Source organism: Petaurus breviceps, unplaced genomic scaffold, assembly GCF_028583685.1.
Source record: "Petaurus breviceps papuanus isolate PSGF00001 unplaced genomic scaffold, PetGlider_PUasm1.0 38, whole genome shotgun sequence".
Taxonomy (NCBI): Eukaryota; Metazoa; Chordata; class Mammalia; order Diprotodontia; family Petauridae; genus Petaurus; species Petaurus breviceps.
The window spans coordinates 31,077,950-31,100,311 of NW_027186304.1; the positions used below are offsets into that span (position 1 = coordinate 31,077,950).

Sequence of the window (22,362 nt, forward strand, 5' to 3'; positions counted from 1 at the left end):
TGGCCCTCATTTCTCACTCTTTAAAATGAGTGGATTCAACAAGATAGTCACTAAGATCCTTTCCATGACTAAAGTTCTATAATCTCCCATTTTGTTTTTTGTATCTTGCCTACCTTTTGACATTCTTTGAGGCCATAAATATTACATAATTAGATTTTTAAAATAATAAAACTAAATCAAAGTTTGAAAATATATATCTCATAGTACTTTGTTGGGAGATGCCAAAACCATGAAGTCTGGTCAGTGATATATTTTTCAGTCATAAAATCTAAAAGTACCTGAAAAAAGCCTAATATATCTTTCAAAAAAAAAGTTAATTTGATTATAAATGCTTTCCCCCAATTGTATGTACATTCCCAGTGACATTTTACATTTATGCTTTTTTTAAAGTTAAAAAATATAGTGTACTTAACTTTTCAAGATCTGTTTTTATGACTTCTTTCCCCATTCACATATTTTACTTTCAAGGACTAAAGCTACTTTTAAAGACCTTGGAATAGATGACTTGGGAATTTACTCCTGTGATGTCACAGACACTGATGGAATTGCTGCAAGCTATTTAATAGATGAAGAGGGTAAGTTTAAGTCATTCTGCTGATATCTGGAAAAATGAGATAGAGAAAAGAGTGCTAGATTTGAAGTTCAAGAAGTTCTACACTTACTATCCATGCGTGACCTTGGCAAATTATGTAGAGTCTTATTGCAAATTGACAAGGTTGGATTCAGGGGCATGATGGAAACAGCTCCTATGGGTTTAAAAAAAGCTGATTGTTAAATTTTCAATATGAGCCTTCATACCTCAGAAATAGGCAGTTACTTACTACAGGGCTTGAGTTATTGTTTTGTTGATTTTCTTGACTTAAGAAACTGACGGGGGTGGCTAGGTGGCGCAGTGAATAGAGCATCGGCCCTGGAGTCAGGTGGACCTGAGTTCAAATGTGACCTCAGACACTTAACACAAAAACTAGCTGTGTAACCTTGGGCAAGTCACTTTACCCTTTTCCCCTCCAAAAAGAAAAAAAAAACCCAAACAAACAAAATCAAAAAGAAAGTGATGGATATAATGTTAATAATGAAGATTGAACTTAAAAGTGTGTTATGAGCATATTTTTTTCATAGACTGGTTGTTAAACATTTACCAATATACTCCTGGATTAAATAATCCCTAAATACATCCTATGGTTTCTAATAATTACTTGCCATTTTTATATTATGTGAAAGACCAGATTGGATATTTCATGTAGCCAAAAGAATGCTGGACTGGAAATGAGAACACTTGGAATTAAACAATATCTGCTGTTTCATGTGTAACCTCTCTGAAGCTTAAGTTCTGATATTTGTAAAATGAACATGGTAGAATTTGCTCTACAATAATATATGTAAAACACCTTTTAATCCATATTATTATTAAGGACTAAAAGCTCTCTTTTTTTTCTTTATTTTCCCAGAGATGAAACGTTTACTTGCTCTCAGCCAAGAACACAAATTTCCAAGTGAGTATCAGAAAAGTATTCATGGGCAGTGGTCACCACACTGTGTGGCAAGCTAGTAATATTGATGGCACTGATAGAAATGGATAATTTAGGAACCATGATGGGACATACATTTTGGCAGCAATATATATCTTTCCAATAGCACTTCCTAGTAAATTAAAAAGTCAGATAATGCTATCATTTTTGTTTTTAACTAATAATTCATTCTCCAAATGAGGACGCTGATGCAGTAAAGATTTCCTTTAGTCTACCAGCCCTCAAGTAGTTCTTTTTAATGGAGCTAATAAGATCTAGATTATGGAATGAATTTTTTATACAAATATTTTGATATCATGTCTCTGTCATTTTTTTCAGATATATTCATTCTTATGTCTCCATGGAGAGGCAGAATGAGGTCATGGTGAAAAGGGCTGGCCTTGAAGTCAGCAATCAATAGGTCAATAAGCATTTATTAGATATCTGCTATATGCCAAGCAGCTAAGAGGCACGATGTATAGACCACTGGGCCTAAAGTCAGGAACACCTTAGTTCAAATTTTACCTCAAATATTTATTAGTCATGTGATCCTGGATAAGTCATTTAAGTGCTTTCTGCCTCAGTTTCCTCAACTCTAAAATGAGGATAATAATAGCACCAACCTCCCCGGGTTTTTGTGAGGATCAAATAATATAATAATTATAAAGCACTTAGCACAGTGTTTGACGCATAGTAGGTACTTAATAAAGACTTAATAAAGTCTTGTTCCCTCCCCCCCACATACAAAGTAAATAAATTCAAGGAAGACTTGTCTTCAAGTTCCACCGGTAACACAAACTAGCTATGTTACTATGATCATGTTACTTAAACCCTTGGTGCCCCAGGTAACTCTTCAAACTATAAGTTACAGATAGAGTTGCTGAGTTGCATCAGAGGAAAAAGTTTCCATGCTGGGATTTCTCCAAGCTGATGAAATCACAGGCCAGAGCCAAAACAAATGTCTCCTTGTCGAACTGAATTCTTTTTGAATAGTCTAACGATGGTATTATATTAAAACCCAGAGAAGGAGTTTTATCACTTCAGACACTCAAAACTAGTCTTTCCCAGCTTACACATAAGGAAAGTTAATTAAGATGAACTAGTCAAGCAAAGGGGCAGAGAGTCAGTTGGTTCATCTGATATTTATTTAACCTAGCTCCTTTAGGACTTTCTAGCACACTCCTCTAGTGACCCTCTTACTTGAAAGACGAGATGCCCCAGCTAAGTGTTAGGAGTGTGTAAGCCTGTAAGAAGACTCTGAAGGTACATTGAGCTGAAAGCATCTTTTGCCATTAACATTCATTAGCTGTGGAAAGTTACTCCCCAGAACTTGTATTTAAAATCTTAAAATAGGAACTAATGCAATGTTGTTATAAACACGTGATCCTTGCATAACTCAGAGGTTTCCTTTGTATTCCATATGTTAAAAACATAGCTGCCTCTTTTAAAGGCCAACTCTCTGCCTAGCTTGAAAGAACTCCAATTAGTCTGCTCCATTAATGTCAGACACTGAGATGTCTATATAGTGAGAATACATGAACAAGACTTAGGAAATTCTGATTCAAATCCTCCCATGAATCACTGGAAAAATAATTTCTTATTTATTTTTATAGGTAAAAATTGAAAGAAAAAAGTGTTTTATTTATTTTATGCCTTTCATTTGCAAATGAAACTCAAAGTATTGGGTCTATTTTTAAATTTTTTAAAAACGTATTTTTTTTTTACGGGGCCCCTGCCACTGACTCACTGTGTGACCTTGGTTAAGTCAAGTCAACAAGCATTTATTAGGTACTTCCTATGGTGGGGCACTGTGCTATGTATTAGAGATACAAAGAAAGACAAAAGGTGGTCCTTGTTTTTTGAGGAATTCACAATCTAACGGGGGAGACAACATCCAAAGAACTGGGTGCCAAAAAAGCTATAAACACAGGATAAAGTGGAGATAATCAGCAGAGGGAAAGCACTACAAAGAAGGGGGGGGTCAAGCAATTATCTTACCCTCTCTTCATCACAGTGTCCTTGTTCACAAAGTAGGATTTACAATATTGGGTCATACACACCTTATAAAGTCCTGACAGAAATGAGCACAATAGTGTTCATGAGTTAAAAAAAAATACTGAGTAAATCTAAGAAAAGGAGTCCAAGTCTTCCAACCTTGTTAGGGAGAAAAAAGCTGTTAGAAAGCCCTATGGCTAGTACCAGCTCATTTTTTCATTCCCAGGGATCTGCAGCCATGTCGGAAGGCCAGAAATGTATGGGGGGTGGTTAACTTGCACTTTGTCTCTCACACTAAATTAAGTGAGGATGAGTCAGAGTAACGGACCTTAAATTTGTTATTAGTGAAATAGAGCCCTAGAAATAATGATGGTCCACTTTCAATTATTTGTGGAAACAGGGGGCAGCAACGGGTCAACCAAACGATCAGTCAATAAACACTGATTGAATCCCAGAAGAGCAGTATCATTTACATTTGACTATAACAATGGAGAAGAAAAATTTGGGAGCATAGCAAATAGTGAATCAGTCCTGAGTTAGGGATCTACAAATACATCTGAACTTGGTAGCACATCTATAGTCATTAGTACTAAAATAGAACTGATCAAGAAATAAGTACTTTTGGGGCGGCTAGGTGGTACAGTGAATAGAGCACCAGCCTTGGAGTCAGGAGGACCTGAATTAAAATCCAGTCTCAGACACTTAACACTTACTAGCCTTGTGACCTTGGACAAGTCACTTAACCCCAATTGCCCAGCCTTCTTCCCTTAAAAAAAAAAGGCAAAAAAAGAAAAAAGTAATTTTGAGATCTCTTGAGGTTTTTTGGGAGGATGAATAAATAAGAGGCCTATTATTTTAGGGGAATAGGCAGTAAGACTATTTTTTTAAGACTTTATTTTTCATATGTTGTTTTGGTTAGGCAAAGAAATGAACTTGATAGTTGTATAGGTTACCTTTAAGTCTATGGAGAGTGAATGCATCTCTCTAAGAATGTAAGCTGCAGGGCATGTGTTCATTTGCAATAGTAGATGAAGTTTCCTCATTGTTAGAATGAAATCACAGGTCTGTCCCTCCAAAAAAATCCATGGAGAGCAAACCTCAATTCCTCAATCCAAAGTTATTTGGTAACCCCTTAAAGTAGCCCCTATTACATAAAAGCTTGAAAGCTTTTTATTTTAGTTTCTAATATCAGGGCAACACTGTTTAATAATCTTAGAACATGGAAATTAGGTTAACACATTTGTATTTTGAGAGACCTGATGGTGGGGCATAACCCAATTTACCTACTTTGTTTTGTAAAGGCTGATTTACAGTAACTAAATTATTTTAAAGGATTTTGTTAGTTGTCAAGTGGCAGATAGACGGCACAATGCATAGATGCTGAGTCTGGAGTCAAGAAGACCCAAGTTCTAGACACTTACTAGCTTTTTGACCCTGGACAAGTCATTAGACCATTATTTGCCTCAGTTTCCTCATCTGTAAAGTGGGGCTAATAATAGCACCTACTCCCAGGGCTGTTGTGAGGACCAATGTTTATAAATATAAATAATGTTTATAAAATGTTTATAAAACACTTTGTAAACCTTAAAGTACTATATATAAGTGCTATATAGTATTATATAGCTATATATAGTATATATACTATATGTGATATACTAATATACTATATGCTTTATACATAAATGCTATATATAGTGTATATATATATATACTATATGCTATATAAAGTGCTATATAAAATACTATGTAAGTGCATGGAATTTAATGAAGCCTGGCATTCCATTACACTAACATGAGAAGTTATTCCCTAAATTCTTCAGTCTAAAAATGTAAAAATCAATTCAGAAACCTCTAAACCAATCCTGTGGGAATGCAGATATATAGAAAAGTCCAGGAAAGTGTATGTTTTTTCTTAGTTTTTAGGCTTCTGCTTCCTTCTTAAGCTGAGAAAGCTGGAGTGAAAGTAAAAGCAGTGTCATTTACAAGAATTCTGGAGCCCAGAAAGTGGAACTGGTGGTCAGTGCCTCTGTAACAGCTTTAACTACAGAGCAGTCACGGACATTGATGCCCCTCTCGTTGGCCAGTCGAGAACAGATGTGGTTCTGGACCAAATTAGAATCTGCCTGAGGTGCTGAGAAAAGTAGGGCTGAGAGCGAACCAGAAAAAGCAAACATCTAAGGCTAAAATTAGACAAATGGTCCTCTCTGGCTTGTGGCTCTGGCTGCAGCAGGCAGAATGGCAGGATGGATGAATCTGGTCTGTTTCCAGGGTGTTCTGTGCAGATAGAAGGAATAGAAGGCCAGCATAATGGATAAGAGGGCTGGTGTTGGAGCCTAAAAGACCTGATTTCATGTATTGTCCATGATACAAATCACTTGTGTAACTTTCAGCAAGTCACTTAATCTCTCAGGGCAACTGTCCCAAACTTAAAGCTACAAATGAGTTTCCTTTCTGCTTTGGTGGAGGGCATTTCTATAATGGGAGTTTCCCCCAGTGATGAAATCACACATCTGAACTGTAGGAAAAAATGTGAAAACATATATGTCTTTGTGGATGTCTGCATAAAGTCCAAAATGTGGATGGGTTATAGCTCTTACAGCAAGACCTTTAAAAAAATTCTGGGTATACACACACACACGTATATGTATATATATTTACATGCATATCTTTGTATATGTGTATGTACACGTATATGCAGACATTTATACTTACCAGTATACATGTATACAGCAAATAGGAATCACTTGGAGGGAAAAAGAATAATTATGACCTCTGCATGGGATATATAAGGCAAAAATATTTTTTTTTAATTTCAATCAGTGTGACCTCAATGGAAAAGGTGCTGGATTTGGAATCAGAGTTCAAATCTGGACTCTGCCACTTGCAAACTGGGTAATCTTGGGCAAACCAGCTCATCTCTCTGGGCCTCATGTAACTCATCTGTAAAATGAAGGGATTGGATTAGATGACACCTGGCATCTACAATCTACAATCTATAATCCAATGATGCTGTGAACCCATACTTGTTGGTTCAGTTGTATACAACTCTTTGTGACCCCATTTGGGGTTTTCTTGGCAAAGATATTGGAGTATTTTGCCATTTCCTTCTCTAGCTCATTTTATAGACGAGGAAACTGAGGCAAACAAGGTAAAGTGATTTGTCCAAGGTCACACAGCAAAAAAAATATCTGAGACCAAATTTGAACTCAGGAAGATGAGCCTTCCTGATTCTTGGCCTGGCACTCTATCTATCTGGCACCACCTAGCTGCCCACCCCATAGCTGCTAGATGATAGTGTTTCCCATCAATCTCTATTGTCCCAGTAATGATAGAACTCAGGTATCTGGAACAAAGAGATTATGTATACTTCCTAGAATGGGTATTATGACTCCTAGAGTCTTCTTTTTTTTTTTTGTAGTCTCTGCAATTCTACAAAGTAGTTCTTTTCACCACCACCACCTCCTTACCTCTCCCCATCTGAGTTTGTCTTATAGCATAAACTATCAAAGGGACAGAGAGAATCTTCCAGTGACATAGCAAGAAGACCTCACCCTACCATCACAGTTCCTGAACTTACCCTTTCCTCCTCCTGGGATCACTTAAACTTCCACTCTGAAGCTGAAGGGGTCAACCAGTTGCAAATCAAAAAAGATATGTGTAGATTTTTTGTTTTTTGGCTTAATATATATATATATATATATATATATATAGATCCTTGATTTTATTGATGTCAGGAACTTGCAGTGTAGACATTCTCTCCACTAAAGCAATTGAACAATTCTTCTGTAAAGTACAGAGATATAGGTCAAGAAAAAAAATTGTTTCCATATATAAACAAAAGATTATGGGAAAAAGTCTACCTGCCACAACAATTTAGCTTGTTAATGGAAATTGAGGTTGTCTTATTTACAGGTAGGTAAGTAGATAACAAGCACTTATTTAACAAGATAATTAAGCACTTACTGTGTGCCAAGCCTTTCCTAAGCACTGGGAATACAGATACGAGCAAAAAGAAAAATAGTCCCTGTCTTCAAGGACCTTACATTCTAATGGGGGAAGATGACATATGAAAATGTGTGTGTGTGTGTTTGTATGTGTGAAGGAATAAGGAATACCTGGATAGGTGCCTGGTGGCAAAATCCTTAGAGTCGGAAGCACTGACAGAAGAGGAATGAAACACGAAAAGTCTATACCAGCCTCCAAAATGAAAGTCCAAAAAGTAATTCACCAACATGAGAAGGGAGTTGTCGGGGTGAAAGAATATAGCAGGGTGTGAAGGTTGTAGGCTCTCAGGGAAGTTCCAGATTGAAAAAGCAGCTGAGTAACAGTGGCAAAAGAGGCAGGTAGGTGGTACAGTGGATAGAAGACTCATCATCATGAATTCAAATCTGGTCTAAGACAATAGCTGTTTGCCTCTGGGCAAGTCACTTAACCTGTTCACCTCAGTTTCCTCAGCTTTAAAATGAGCTAGAGAAGGAAATGGCAAACCACTGTAGTATCTTTGCCAAGAAAATCCCAAAGGGGGTCAGTAAGAGTCGGACATGACTGAAAACAACTGAACAACAAAAACAAAATGGTGGCAAAATAGATGGGAAAAGAATTTACCTTCCTTCAGTGTTATGAAATCACAGTATTTTCCTGGCATAGCCTTAAGCAAAGGCAATGACAGAAAACTATATAATTTTAGACTTAGAAGATCACAAATTTAGAACAGGAAAGAACTATAAAAAGCAACTATTTCAGCCCCATAATTTTGGAGATAAGAAAAAATTTTATAGTAAGTTTTTTTCCCCCAATTTTATGTAAAGAAAGTTTTCAACATTCTCTTTTAAAAGATGAGTTCCAAAAAAAAAAAAAGATGAGTTCCAAACTTTTTTTCTCCCTCCCTCCTTGCCCTCTCTCCCTCCTTCCGCTCCCCCCCTCCCCAAGACAGCATGTAATCGGATACAGTTTATACAATCATATTAAGCATATTTCCACATTAGTCATGTTGTGAAAGAAGAATCAAAACAAAAGGAAAAAAACAAGAGAAAGACATAAGAAAATTAAAAAGGTGAAAATAGTATGCTTTGATCTGCATTCAGACTGGAGATAAGAAAATTTAAGCCCAATAAAGTCAAAGGATTGAACAAGATCACATAGTCAATTAGTGGCAGAGCTGAAACTAGAACCCAAGTTTTCTCACCCCCAGTCTTGGTTTTTTATTTTATTTTATTTTATTTTATTTGGCACAAGCTGCTACTTCAGTTTTTATATATACTCATGAAGAAGTAAAAAAAAAAAAGCTCCAGATAATTTCATTTCACTTAACATTTTCCACTTTCTGTCAATGATTTATGATCAATGAACATTTATTAATTGTCTCCTATGTGCCAGGGCAGCTAGGTGGCAAAGGGGATAGAGTTAAGAAGACTCATCTTGCTGAGTTCAAATAGGGTCTTGGACACTTATTAGCTGTGTGGCCCTGGGCAAGTGACTCTTTTTTTCTTCCTTATTTTTTTTTAATTTTAATTAATTTGTTTGTTTCCTTTTAGTTTACAGGATTCAATTCCACAATTCCTTGAGTTTCACATTTTGTCCCATCCCCCCCCCCATTCCTCCCATGGCAGCATATAGTCAAGTAGTCAAGTATAGGATCTATAAATACTTTCACATTATACATTAGTCAGGTTATAAGGACGGATTGTACCAGCTGGAATGAAAAAATGGTAAAGAGGACATAAAACCAAATAAGAGAAGGAAAAAGATCAGGTATTTTGCTTCCAACTGGATATAAACTCAGTTCTTTCTAGTTCTTTCTCTGGATGCACATATTTCTCTCCATCATGAGTCTTTTGGGATTGACCTATATCACTGCATTGCTGAGAAGAGTCCAGTCTATCAAAGTTGGTCATCACACACACGTTGTATCTGTAATTGTGTACAAATTTCACCTGGTTCTACTCTTCTCACTCAGCATCAGTTTGTATAAGCCTCTCCAGGTAAATATGAAGACTGTCTGCTCCTCATTTCTTATAGCACAATAGTATTCCATAACATGAATATACCACAACTTGTTCAGCCATTCCCCAATTGATGGGCAACCCCTTAATTTCCAATTCTTTGCTACCACAAAAAGAGCTGCTATAAACATTTTTGTACATATGCGTCTTTCTCCCATTTCTATGATCTCTTTGGGATATAACCCTAGGAGTGGTATTGCTGGATCAAAGGGAATGAAAGTATTTATAACTCTTTGGGCATAATTCCAGATTGCTTTCCAGAAAGGCTGGATCAGTTCACAACTCCACCAGCAATGCACCAGTGTTCCAATTTGCCCACATCCTCTCGAGCATTTGTCATTTTCCTGTTTGTCATCTTAGCCAATCTGACTGGTGAGATGTGGTACCTCAGAGTTGTTTTGATTTGCATTTCTCTAATCAATAGTGAATTAGAGCATTTCTTCATGTGCTTATAGATATCTTTAATTTCTTTCTCTGAAAATTGCCTGTTCATATCCTTTGACCATTTATCAATTGGGGAATGACTTGTATTCTTATAAATTTGACTCAGTTCTCTGTATATTTTAGAAATTAGTCCTTTGTCAGAGACATAGGTTGTAAAGATTCTTTCCCAATTTCCTGCCTCCCTCTTAATCTTGGTTACATTGGCTTTGTTTGTACAGAAGCTTTTCAATTTCATGTAGTCAAAATTATCCATTTTACATTTTATAATATTCTCTAATTCTTGTTTAGTCATAAAGTCTTTCCCTCTCCACAAATCTGATAGGCAAACTATTCCTTGTTTTAGGAGACTGCTTAGAGTATCAACCTTTATACCTAGATCATGCACCCATTTAGACTTGATTTTGGTATATGGTGTTAAATAATGGTCTGTGCCCAGTTTCTGCCATACTATATTCCAGTTTTCCCAGCAGTTTTTGTCAAATAGTGAGTTCTTATCCCAAAAACCAGGGTCTGGGGGTTTATCAAACAATAGATTACTATAGTCATTGACTTCTGAATCTTGTGTGCCTAATCTATTCCATTGATCCACTCCTCTATTCCTCAGCTGCTTTATAACACAGATTGAAATCTGGTATAGCTAGTCCACCTTCCCTAGCATTTCTTTTCATTAATTCCCTTGATATTCTGGACCGTTTATTCTTCCAAATGAATTTTGTTACTATTTTTTCTAGCTCTATAAAATAGTTTTTTGGTATGGCACTAAATATATAATTTAAATTAGGTAAAATCGTCATTTTTATTATATTAGCTCGACCCAGCCACGAGCAATTGATATTTTTCCAATTAGTTAGATCTGACTTTATTTGTGTGAAAAGTGTTTTGTAGTTATGGTCATATAGGTCCTGGGTTTGTTTTGGCAGGTAGATTCCCAAATATTTTATAATGTCTACAGTAACTTTAAATGGGATTTCTCTTTCTATCTCTTGCTGTTGAATTTCATTGGAAATATATAGGAATGCCAAGGATTTATGTGGGTTTATTTTATATCCTGCAACTTTGCCAAATTTATTTATTATCTCAAGTAGTTTTTTACTTGATTCTCTAGGATTCTCTAAGTACATCATCATATCATCTGCAAAGAGTGATAGCTTGGTTTCTTCTTTGACTAATTTGATTCCTTTGATTTCTTTTTCTTCTCTAATTGCTACTGCTAACATTTCTAGTACCAGATTGAATAAGAGGGGTGATAGTGGACACCCTTGTTTCACCCCTGATCTTATGGAAAATGCTTCTAGCTTCTCCCCATTACATATAATACTTGCTGATGGCTTTAAATAGATGCTACCTATTATTTTAAGGAAGGCTCCATTTATTCCTATACTTTCTAATGTTTTTAATAGGAATGGATGTTGTATTTGGGCAAGTGACTCTTAACCTTGTTTGCCTCAGTTTCCTCATCTGTAAAATGAGTTGGAGAAGGAAATGGCAAACCACTCCAGTTTCTTTGCCAAGAAAATCCCAAATGAGATCACAAAGAGTCAGACACAACTGAAAAATGACTGAATTGAACCATGTTCCCTGCACTGTATTAAAGCATTGGAGATACAAAGAAACACAGACAGTCCCTGCTCTCAAGGAGCTCACACTCTAATGGGGTGGACAATATTCAAAGACCTCTGTGAAAACAAGCTATAGACAAAATAAATTGGAGATAATCAACAGAGGGAAGGCACTATCTTTAAGGGGGATCCACAAAGGCTTCCTATGGCAGTTGATATGTTGGCTAGGACTTGAAAAGAGTCATGAGAAGTGAGAGCATTCCAGACCTGGGCATAGCCAGTGAAAATTCCTGGAGTGTTTTGTGCAAGGAACAACTGGAAGAAAAACTACGTGAATTCAATTTATCATAACTATTACTATCGTTCATTTTATTTCCCTCTGTAGCTGTCCCACTTAAATCTGAGTTGGCTGTAGAAATTATGGAGAAGGGGGAAGTTCGGTTCTGGATGCAGGCTGAAAAGCTATCAGGCAATTCCAAGGCCAATTATATATTTAATGACAAGGAAATCTTTGAAGGGCCGGTAGGTATCATTCTTTTTTTTTTTCTTTTTGGAGGGGAGTAGGCAGGGCAATTGGGGTTAAGTGACTTGCCCAAGGTCACAAGGCTAGTAAGCATTAAGTGTATGAGGCTGCATTTGAACTCAGGTCCTCCTGACTCCAGGGCCAGTGCTCTATTCACTTGCACCACCTAGCCACCCCTAGTATCATTCTTTTTTAGTCTCTTCTGATGTCATTAGGGCAGAAAGTGGTGGAGAAGGATGTTTGATTGTAATCTGAATTATTACAAAATAATTTGGAGAGGACATGTCAGGTTATGTACACACAGAAGAACCGGGAGAATACAATTTCCCCATTTAAAAGAAAAGACCTGTTTCTGGGAAAGCCTTGTGGGAACCTGGATCATTACATGAATTAAAATGAGCAGTTTTTAATATTGAACAGAGACTTCTGCAAATTATGAAAAACTCCCCAGACTTTTATGCGGCAGAAAATGCCATTTTATGACAATGGAATTGTGGCATCCACATTGATGTTTTCTTCACCATCTGCTATTACAATGGTGAATATAGGAGTTGTTCTCTAAGAACTATCATTCTTATGACCCCAGTTATCATCCATACTGATACCAGAGCCAACTTGGGAGACTGAGGAAGGGTTAGGGATTCATGTTTTGCTGCCCCTAGCCTAATTCCACTATTTGTTGGCTACTTCTGTCTACTACTATGTATCCCTCGTCCTTGGGATTTAGAAAGGGTAGAGAAGGCCAGTTTCCACTTTTGCCAGCAACCCTTTCCAACCAAATTATCACCTTGGGGATATGTATGTGATGATGCCATCAAGCATGACAACTTGTGGGCAATATGGTGACTAGATGGTGGCAATGATGAGATTTTTTTTAAGAGGATAAAGATGATGGAGAGGCAAAGAAGGGGTACAGCAAAGAGTACACACTTGACTTATACTGGTTCTAATAAAAAAAAGAAAATTAACATGTTGCATTTAACATATTATGCTAATTAGGTTTGCTTAGTGGAAATTAGCTTTAAGTCAATCTCAAATTTATGGGCATGTTCATTTGAATGTTATTGCACAAGAGAATATCAGTAAAATAGCTCATCACCTCACTTAATATATAATTTCCTTTAAAAAAATCCCAGTGGGAGAAAAGATTATGACATGATAAAGGTTCATAAAAATAGTGAAGAATCTACATCTGTGACTCCATTTCTCACCAGTATGGATGTTTCCCCTCTCTCAGTGCAAATCTATCTGTACCTTCTCATCCTGTGTCAGTCTTACCCATGTTCTTTTGTAAATCCTCCATAAACAATTGACCCAATGTGCCAAAGGCTTTCCTTAGCTCTTCCTAAAAACTGTTTATCACTTGGCCTTTACTCTTCAGACCTTTGGATTTGGAAATCATGATAATTTAGACAAGAAATGGGCCAGGTTTTACCTTTGTGCTATTTTTTTTAATAAAAAAGTTTCCTAAGTAAATCAATAATGTAAAAATCTGACAGACTAATGAGTATCTAAGAGAGCAAACTGTTTTCAAGGACTATCCCTGAGACAGTTACACCAGAATGTCCTTCCATAACCTGATCCAAGTCCAGAAACTGTTCTACAACCAAACCTTGACACTATGTGCTATGATCTATATATGATATGCTAAGTACAAATAATGCTTATCTATTAAGGACTGAGTACATGCTGTTATCCCCTTGCCCTATGAATGCCTGTGCTGGAAAGTAATAAATCTGTATTTCCAAAATTCAGACATTTTATTAATTCAGTTTGGCCTTTTCTAACAAATTCATCTGAATTAGTGAAAGTGTATTATATTCCCCACAATCGATTCCATTTTCCTAGATTTATTGTTTGAAGAAAAGTTACAAAGAAATCTCACTAAAATCGCTACTCTGTTTCAATCAAGTTTTTTTTTCCATTTTAGTGTTAGCATTTTCTTTAGTTATATTGACATGCTAAAAAAATATGTTTTTATCTCTGTTCTCCAATATGTGCTGAAGAAATATAAGATGCATATGGACCGAAACACAGGAATAGTTGAAATGATTATGGAGAAGCTTCAGGATGAGGATGAGGGAACATATACGTTCCAGATCCAAGATGGGAAAGCAACCAACCAATCTACTCTTGTTCTCATTGGGGATGGTAAGAATTTCACTATATCTTTATTTGCCCTCAGGTTTTCCTACTTTCCTCATCAAAAGTATCCGGCAATACAAAAGCAACCAGCTATATGGCATTAGAAGTAATGGGGGATGAAATTCTTTGTTCTAAGAAATGGTTCTCTGGGACAGGGGAGAGAGGGGAATAGAAGGAGAAATGTAGTCAATGTAAAGACAAAATATATCAGGCAAAATTTATTTTAAAAAAAGTAATGGAATTTATTTCTCAGCTTTATATATTCATTGGATGATTGTACTTTCATGCTTTCCATAGGAATATAAAGCAGACAGGACTCTAAAGAGGACACTAAACCCATATTTCTGCCTCTAGGCAAGACTGCACTTAAATTATCACAATAAAAATAGTAGCCTATTCCTAAAATTGCCAGAGGACATTCTTATACAACCTCCCTTGGTAAAATAGTGCAAGTGTTTTCCAACTAAACATTTCCACCATATTATAACTGATATTTATTACACACAAGCTAAATTGAGAGAATTTAAAATTCTCTACATAGCGATGTATCTGCCTCAACAGATTATGGGTTCTCCTCTTCTTTGAAGTCTTCAGGCAGAGGCTGGACGACCATTTGTGACATGTGTTAAAGGGAGATTTCTTTTCATATAGAGGTTGGACTGGCTTGCCACTAAAGTCTCTTCTAACACTGGAGGGACACATCCCAGATGTTGATCATAACCATTCCACATATCAGCACAAAGTCTGATATGTTGCAGTAGCCAGAAAAATTCATCAGCTGATGGCCATCCTTAGGGTACTGAGGCTCCTGAATTTAGCCAAGTTAAGAAATAGTCCATGGAAGCCTTTCCACACTAATTGGAACTGCCCAAGTTTAGGCATTGGGGAGGCCATGTTGATATCAATGTAAACTGTGATATATATATGAAATACATTCATAATAATTGCATCTATATAGTGACAATCCAGCTAATGTAAACAAGCATGGAAAATACAAATCTTTAGAACAGAATATTTGCATTAGATGGTGAAAGGTGGGAACTTCAAGTATCAGTAATTGCAATCTTCACATCTTGTGTGCTCAATTTTATCTCATAGACTTCTCTGTATTTTGTTCCTAGTCTATAAAAACCTTCAGAAAGAAGCTGAATTCCAGAGACAAGAATGGATCAGGAAACAAGGTAAAAATAGGGAGTAGGAAAAGAAGTCATATCTCTTTAAATTCTAAGTAGATATGGACATTGATTTTTCTAGAATGACTTAAAATACAAACCTTTTTATGCAAGTAGTGTCAAATAAATATTATAGTCTAGAATATACATTTTAAAAAACATCTATTTGGAATATATTTAAATAAAGAAATATAAAATTTAGGGGCAGTTAGGTGGTGCAGGGAATAGAGCACCGGCCCTGGCATCAGGAGGACCTGAGTTCAAATCCAGCCTCAGACACTTAATACAAAAACTAGCCATGTGACCTTGGGCAAGTCACTTAACCCCAATTGCCCTCCAAAAAATATATATATATAAAATTTTAAAATTTCATTCAATATTGTCACTGTATGAAGAAAATGAAATTTAATTTTGCTCTTGTGATGAATATAATCATGGCTAATATCATTTTTACAGGTCCTCATTTTGCTGAATATCTCAGCTGGGAAGTGACTGGTGAATGCAATGTGCTGTTGAAATGCAAGGTAAGAAACATCTGAATTTTTAATCATGATGCAGGGGAATGAAACATAAAGACAGACAGAAAATGAAAAATTAGATCAATATGTTAATCTCTTCAAGGTGAACCAGTGTGATGGGATATATATGTATATGTCATTCAACAGTTTATATATATACATAGATATGTATATGTGTATATCTATGTGTATGTATAAACTGTTGAATGACATTTAAGCTGTTAAATAATATGAAATACTTCAAATAAAATCACATCAGGCTCAAGAGAAAAAACACTAGTTTTTCCCTCCAACTTTTGTTATACCTAGGTTCATCATATGCAGTCCTAGGGGTCTTGTATCATCTTTGTTTTAGGCCATGTCTACAGGCTTAGCTGCAGAACTATTCTGGAATTGTCTCTGCTACAATTTACAGTTAAACATGTCAGTTGTGGTCAGCCTACATAATGATGACCTTCTATACCTCTGAGTGTCTGCCAGTCATGCCACTGGGATAGGAGGGATGGTTCTGGAACAGCTGAGCTGATGTGCCTACACACAAATAGTGAACAGTTTTGCAATTAGGATGCTGAGTATTGTTGCTTTGGTAGGTAGGTACAATAGCTAACCTATTGTAAAAAAAAAATAATAAGGGGACAGCTAGGTGGCACAGTGAATGGAGCACCAGCCCTGGAGTCAGGAGGACCTGAGTTCAAATCCGGCCACAGACATTTAACACTTACTAGCGGTGTGACCTTGGGCAAGTCATTTAACCTCAATTGCCCTACCCTTTCCTCTCAAAAAAAAAGGAAAAAAATAATAATAACATTGCCTATCATCCTATAAAAGTAAATGAGTTTATAGATAAATGAGATATAGTAATTAAACATGTTCCACCAAATATTCATTTGATATCTACTGTATGCAAAATTTTGTGCTAAGGAGGGGGAGAGGGAGAGATCAGTTCTGAATAGTAACTATGACATATGCAAATAGTATTTTGCACCATAGATAGCAGAACTAAGTTCATTCAAATCTACAAATGCTATTAATTAATAAACACTATTTTATTGACTATGAGACTTTTCTTTTTGTCAGTGATGTCCTTGGGAGTATATACTTAGCAGTGGAATCTCTGGGTAAAAGAGTGTGGATATGTTAGCCACTTCATTTGCATAATTCCAAACTGTTTTCCAGAATGATTGTACTATTTTGCAGCTCTACCAACAATGTATTAGTGTACCTGTTTTTCCATAATCCCCACCCCGCCAAGCACTGACCACTCTTATATTTTGTCATCTTTGCTAGGTGGCCAATATTAAGAAGGAAACACATATCGTATGGTACAAAGATGAGAGGGAGATAACCGTGGATGAAAAACATGACTTTAAGGATGGTATATGTACTCTGCTTATAACAGAGGTAGGTAATTCTCACAAATATACAACTTAGCTTGCTAAATATGGTTTTTAAGGAAACATCAGTTCCCTCAGAATAGGCTCTGTCTCTCTTCTCCATCACAAAGCTAAATGGGGAGGTGCTACTAGACTGCAGTTACTCTGATAAAGAATTAGTGTTTGGTGGAAATCGAAGCTCAGTGTGAGTCAACAGTGTGATACAGCAACAAGATAAGCTCGAATGATCTTAGGCTGAATTAAGAGAGACACTGTGCATTGGCCTAGGGAGGTCACAGTCCCACTGCAGTCTGTCTGTACTCAGACCAGACCACATCTGAACTATTGTGCTCAGTTCTGGGTACCATGCTTTAACAATCAAGCAGTAAACATTTATTAAGTGCCTATTATATACCAGGCACTGTGTGGTAGATATAAAAAGAGGCAAAAGACAGTGCCTGCTCTCAAGGAGCTTACCATCTAATGAATGTGGACAAACTGGAGAACACTTAGCAGAGGTCAATCAACGTGTCAAAGGACCTCAAGGTCTTCCAATATGAGCAGTGGTGGTTGCCACTGGAGATAGTGAGAAGACAGAAAACATGAAGAGCTTGAAGAGTTGTCATGTAGAAGAGGGATTAGACTTGTTAGATCCCTTCAACACTCAGCTCAAACTCTATCTCCTCTATAAAGCCTTTCTGGATGCTTAACTAAGCTTAATCAGTGAATCTTCACATCTCCCTGAAATTACTTTGTATTTACTCTATATATGTCTTACTTACTTATAAAGTGTACATTTTTCCTCAGGTAGAATGTAAGTTTCTTGAAGGAAAGGGCTGTTTTTGGTTTTATCTTTATATCCATGATACCTAGTACAGGAGCGACATGGTTAGACCTGTGCTGTAGGAGAATCACTTTAATGGCTTAATGGACGATGGATTGGAATGGGGAGAGACTTGAGATAAGAATACCTACTAGCAAGTTATTATTTCAGGATTACTGCAATAATCCAGACATGAGGTGATGAGGGCCTAAACTGGACTGATGGCAGTGTCACAGAAGAGAAGGGATGGGAGATCAATAGGCCTTAGCAATAGATGGATGTCAGTGAAAGAGTAAGGAAACCAAGATGATTCCTAGGTTGTAAGCCTGAGGGATTGGGAGGAGGGACTGTTCCCTCTACAATAATAGGGAAAGTAAGAAGATGAGAGGGTTTAAGAGGAAAGATAATGGGTTCTGTTTTAGACATGATGTATTTCAGATGTCTACGGGACATCCATTTTGAGATATCTGAAAGGCCTTCAGAGATTGGAAGTCCACAGAGAGATTGGGGCGGGGAAAGGTAGATTTGAGAATCCTCAGCATAGAGATGGTAATTAAATCCATGGAAGCTCATGAGATCACCAAATGAAGTCACCTAGAGAGAGAAGAGAAGACAACACAAGGCAGAACCCTATGGGTTACCTACAGTTACAGAGAATGATCCGAATGAGAACATAGTAAAGAAAACTGAGAAGGAACAGTTAGAGAGGTTGGAGGAGAACCAGGAAAGAGCAATGTTCTAAAAACCTCGAGTGAATAAAGTATAAAGGAGAAGAGAGTCATCAGCAACATCAAAAGCTGAAGTGAAGTTGAGAATGATGATTGAGAAAAAGTCATTGGTTTGGCAACTAAGAGATTACTTTAGATTTAGATGCAGTGATAAGATCAGAAGTCAGATTATAAAGAGTTAAGAGAGTAAAAGGAGAGAAAGTGGAGGCATCTATTGTAGGTGACCTTTCCAAGGAATTTAACCACGAAAGGCAGAAGAGATACAGAACAATGGTGGGGACTGAAGGATCAAATGAGGGTTCTTTCAGGATGAGGGAGACATAGGCACGTTTGGAGGCAGTAGGGAATCAGACAGTAGACAGGGACAGACTGGAAATAAGTGATAAAGCAGGGATGACAGAGGTGGCAATATGTTGGAAGAGATGATAAGGAATAGGATTGCTTGGGGCGGCTAGGTAGTGCAGTGAATAGAGCACTGGCCCTGGAGTCAGAAAGACCTGAATGGAAACCCAGCCTCAGACACTTAACACTTACTAGCCTTGTGACCTTGGGCTTAACACTTAACCCTTAACCCCAATTGCCCCCCCCTTATCCCCTCCAAAAAGCAAAAAAAAAAAAAAGATAGGATTGCTTGAGGGGAATTATCCTTGGTAAGGAGTAAGACTATCTCATCATGTGAGGCAGAGGTGAAGAAGGACAGGTAGCGGCAGAAGGCATATGAGGGATAGGAAATAAAAAGAGCAGGAAGAGCTCATGGCCAACGGAGTCAATGTTTTGTAAAATATGAGGCCAGGTTTTCCGCTGAGAGAATGGGGGAAGGAGAAGCCAGGGGAGTTTTGAAAAGGAACTCCTAGTGTATCAACATATAAGTTAATAAGGCAGGTATAGACGAATTGCCGAGAACATCGTTGAGATTGGTAACGTAAATTTGGAGTGGACCCAGTCAGAACAGTTGCAGGATTATTTTCTGCCTTCTTTCAGAGGCATGTGTGTAGGAATGAAGTTGGAGAACGGTGGGAATGATTCAAGACTGATGCTTGGGAGGGTGGAATCGCCAACGTTAAGAGGGGTTGGGATTCAAGAAAGGGCAGCGTAGAATTGAATTGGTTCACCAAGGGGTAAAGATGGGGAAAAGAAGAAAGACTGGCTAGTGCAGGGGAAATGTCTTTTGTACTCTATGAATGTATGATTAAGATGAGGTGAGAGGCACGGTATGATTCTATGATTTCCTTATTTGAACTTCAAGATGGATCATTTCCCCCTATACTGCAAATCAAACTAAAAAAAAAATTTCAATCTACTTTCAGCTTAAAAAGCAATGCTTCTGAATGTCTCTAAATTTGGTTTTAATAAATGAAAGTACAAGCTAAGGGTCTCAGACATCACTGTTTAAATTATTTTAAGTATCACAAAGATGACAAACCAAGATTGCTGGCTAGGTAAATTATAACAGGAAGGGTCTTCTGTGTAATTGTCCTCCCATCCCTCAGATAAGAAATTTCTCATTTAATTTATGTTTATGCCAGATTTACATTACGTCATGAGGCCTTGAAAATTCAAACCCAACTTTTCTTTTTAAAGCTTTTCTCAACCTGACCAAAACGATTATTCATTAGTATGTTCTGTATTTTGTCTTCCTCCTTTCCCTTTTCTCTAGTTTTCCAAGAAAGATGCTGGTTTTTATGAAGTGATACTGAAAGATGACCGAGGAAAAGACAAGAGCAGACTAAAGCTTGTGGATGATGGTCAGTCTTCCCTGCTGAGTACACAGGCTTCACTTCATTGATATAGTCTATATTAAGGCTACCAGAATGATGTCTGAAGTCACATGGCTCTCCATTCATAGATTTGCTTTGAATTAAAGTTCCGGTAGATGAGTTACTGTTTTATTTGAAAGTCTCCCTAGAAATCAAAGACACACTGAGCCATGTGTGTTCTCAGAGACTATAGAAAGTTTAATAGACTAATTCCAATTATTATTTTTCTCTTTCAAAAAACTTTCCTAGTACAAAAACTCAACCATTAGAATTGACAGTTATGTAGAACTATATGATTTTCAAAGAACCATACTTAGATAATCTCATCTGATCCTTATAACAACAGCTAAGATAATCACTATTTTACCATTGAGGGAACTGAGGCTTGGAGAGGGAGGATTTAAACCCAGATATTCATAACTCTATACTCAGCACTCTATCCATTATGCCAAATATATACACATATGTATATTTACATATACATATATATACACAAACACGTACTTAAAAATCCCAATCTGCTATCAAATGAAGACAAACAATAAAGTAATTGATTATGATGATTATGCATGAAATTCCAAGCTATATAACTATTACCTAGGTAAGAAGCCCCATCCAAATACAACCTTACTTCTCTGAGGTTTTGGGGGATGAGGGTACATGGGTAGCATTAGTCACTTATAAAGTATTGTGGTATGGTAGCACTGGACCACAATCAAGAGAGACCTCAGTCCATGTCCAACTTCATATGAGTAAGGGGAGGTCAGTTACCTCTCTAAGCCTCAGTTTCCTCATCTATAAAATGGGGATACTTGCTCTATTTATTTTGCAGGGTTTTTGTGAGGATTAAATGAGATAATTTATAGAAAGTAATTTGCAAACCTTGATATTATTATTATTTGCTGTCAATATTAAATTAATAAGTGCTATCAGCATTTATTAAAAGAACAAAATTAAAATTATTAAACAAATACCCAATGCTTTAACTTCTTCCTACACCAAACCTTGTAGCAGAATTACTAACAAGTAATTAATTTGATTACTTTTATTTGATTTGTAAAGTAAGTTTTTAAATTTTTTTTTATTTGACAAGTAACTGGTTTGATTACTAACAAGTAATTGGCTTTGATCTCTTGGCAAAGGATAGCCTAATGGGCAAGGAGTCAGGAAACCTGGATTTGAATCCTGGCACTGACTTTTACTACCCATGCTGCCTTGGGCAAATTGTTTAAACTTTATGTGCCTCATCTGTAAAATAGACTTCAAAATCTATTTTTTTTATCCTCTCAGATAAGCAGGGAAATTTGAAGCTAAGTTTTTATATTTAATATAAACTTCAGTTTCTTTTTCTGTTGAACTTTTTCTCTACATCTGTTTTTACAGCTTTTAAAGACCTGATGACTGAAGTCTGCAAGACAATTGGTAAGCTTTCATTTTTTCAGAAGCTGCATGAGTTACTCGCTATTCTGTCTTGTGGAGGAGCTTAAATGTGAATGAAATAACCTGCCATCTTCTTTCAGCTTTGTCTGCCACAGAACTGAAAATCCAGAGCACAGCAGAGGGTATCAGGCTGTACTCCTTTGTTAATTATTACCTGGATGATCTGAAAGTGAGCTGGTCCCACAAGTAAGTAAAAGGAAACCTATTGGCTTTGTGGGAACTTTCTTCTCTTTACTAGAAAAACAAAAATCCCAACATTCTTCTTGGAAGTAGAGATTTCTTTCAATATTCATGACCCTCAGATTGGGACATACAGGATTAGAAGTCAGAAGCAATGAATTTGTGGCAGGTTATTCTTTTAGGAAGACTTTTCCT

General features: G+C 36.8%; 1 protein-coding gene across 2 annotated transcripts in view; it reads left to right on the forward strand.

Annotated features, from left to right (window-relative positions):
• MYOM1 (myomesin 1) overlaps positions 1-22,362 on the forward strand; it is a 171,172-nt gene that overhangs the window by 134,932 nt on the left and 13,878 nt on the right. For both annotated transcript variants that reach the window (XM_069099711.1, XM_069099712.1), the window contains 10 exons: positions 469-575; positions 1,449-1,493; positions 11,894-12,030; positions 14,038-14,182; positions 15,298-15,357; positions 15,805-15,872; positions 17,154-17,267; positions 20,448-20,535; positions 21,931-21,969; positions 22,068-22,173. In XM_069099711.1, the coding sequence (XP_068955812.1) occupies positions 469-575; positions 1,449-1,493; positions 11,894-12,030; positions 14,038-14,182; positions 15,298-15,357; positions 15,805-15,872; positions 17,154-17,267; positions 20,448-20,535; positions 21,931-21,969; positions 22,068-22,173 (909 nt within the window). The remainder of the gene's footprint in view (positions 1-468; positions 576-1,448; positions 1,494-11,893; positions 12,031-14,037; positions 14,183-15,297; positions 15,358-15,804; positions 15,873-17,153; positions 17,268-20,447; positions 20,536-21,930; positions 21,970-22,067; positions 22,174-22,362) is intronic.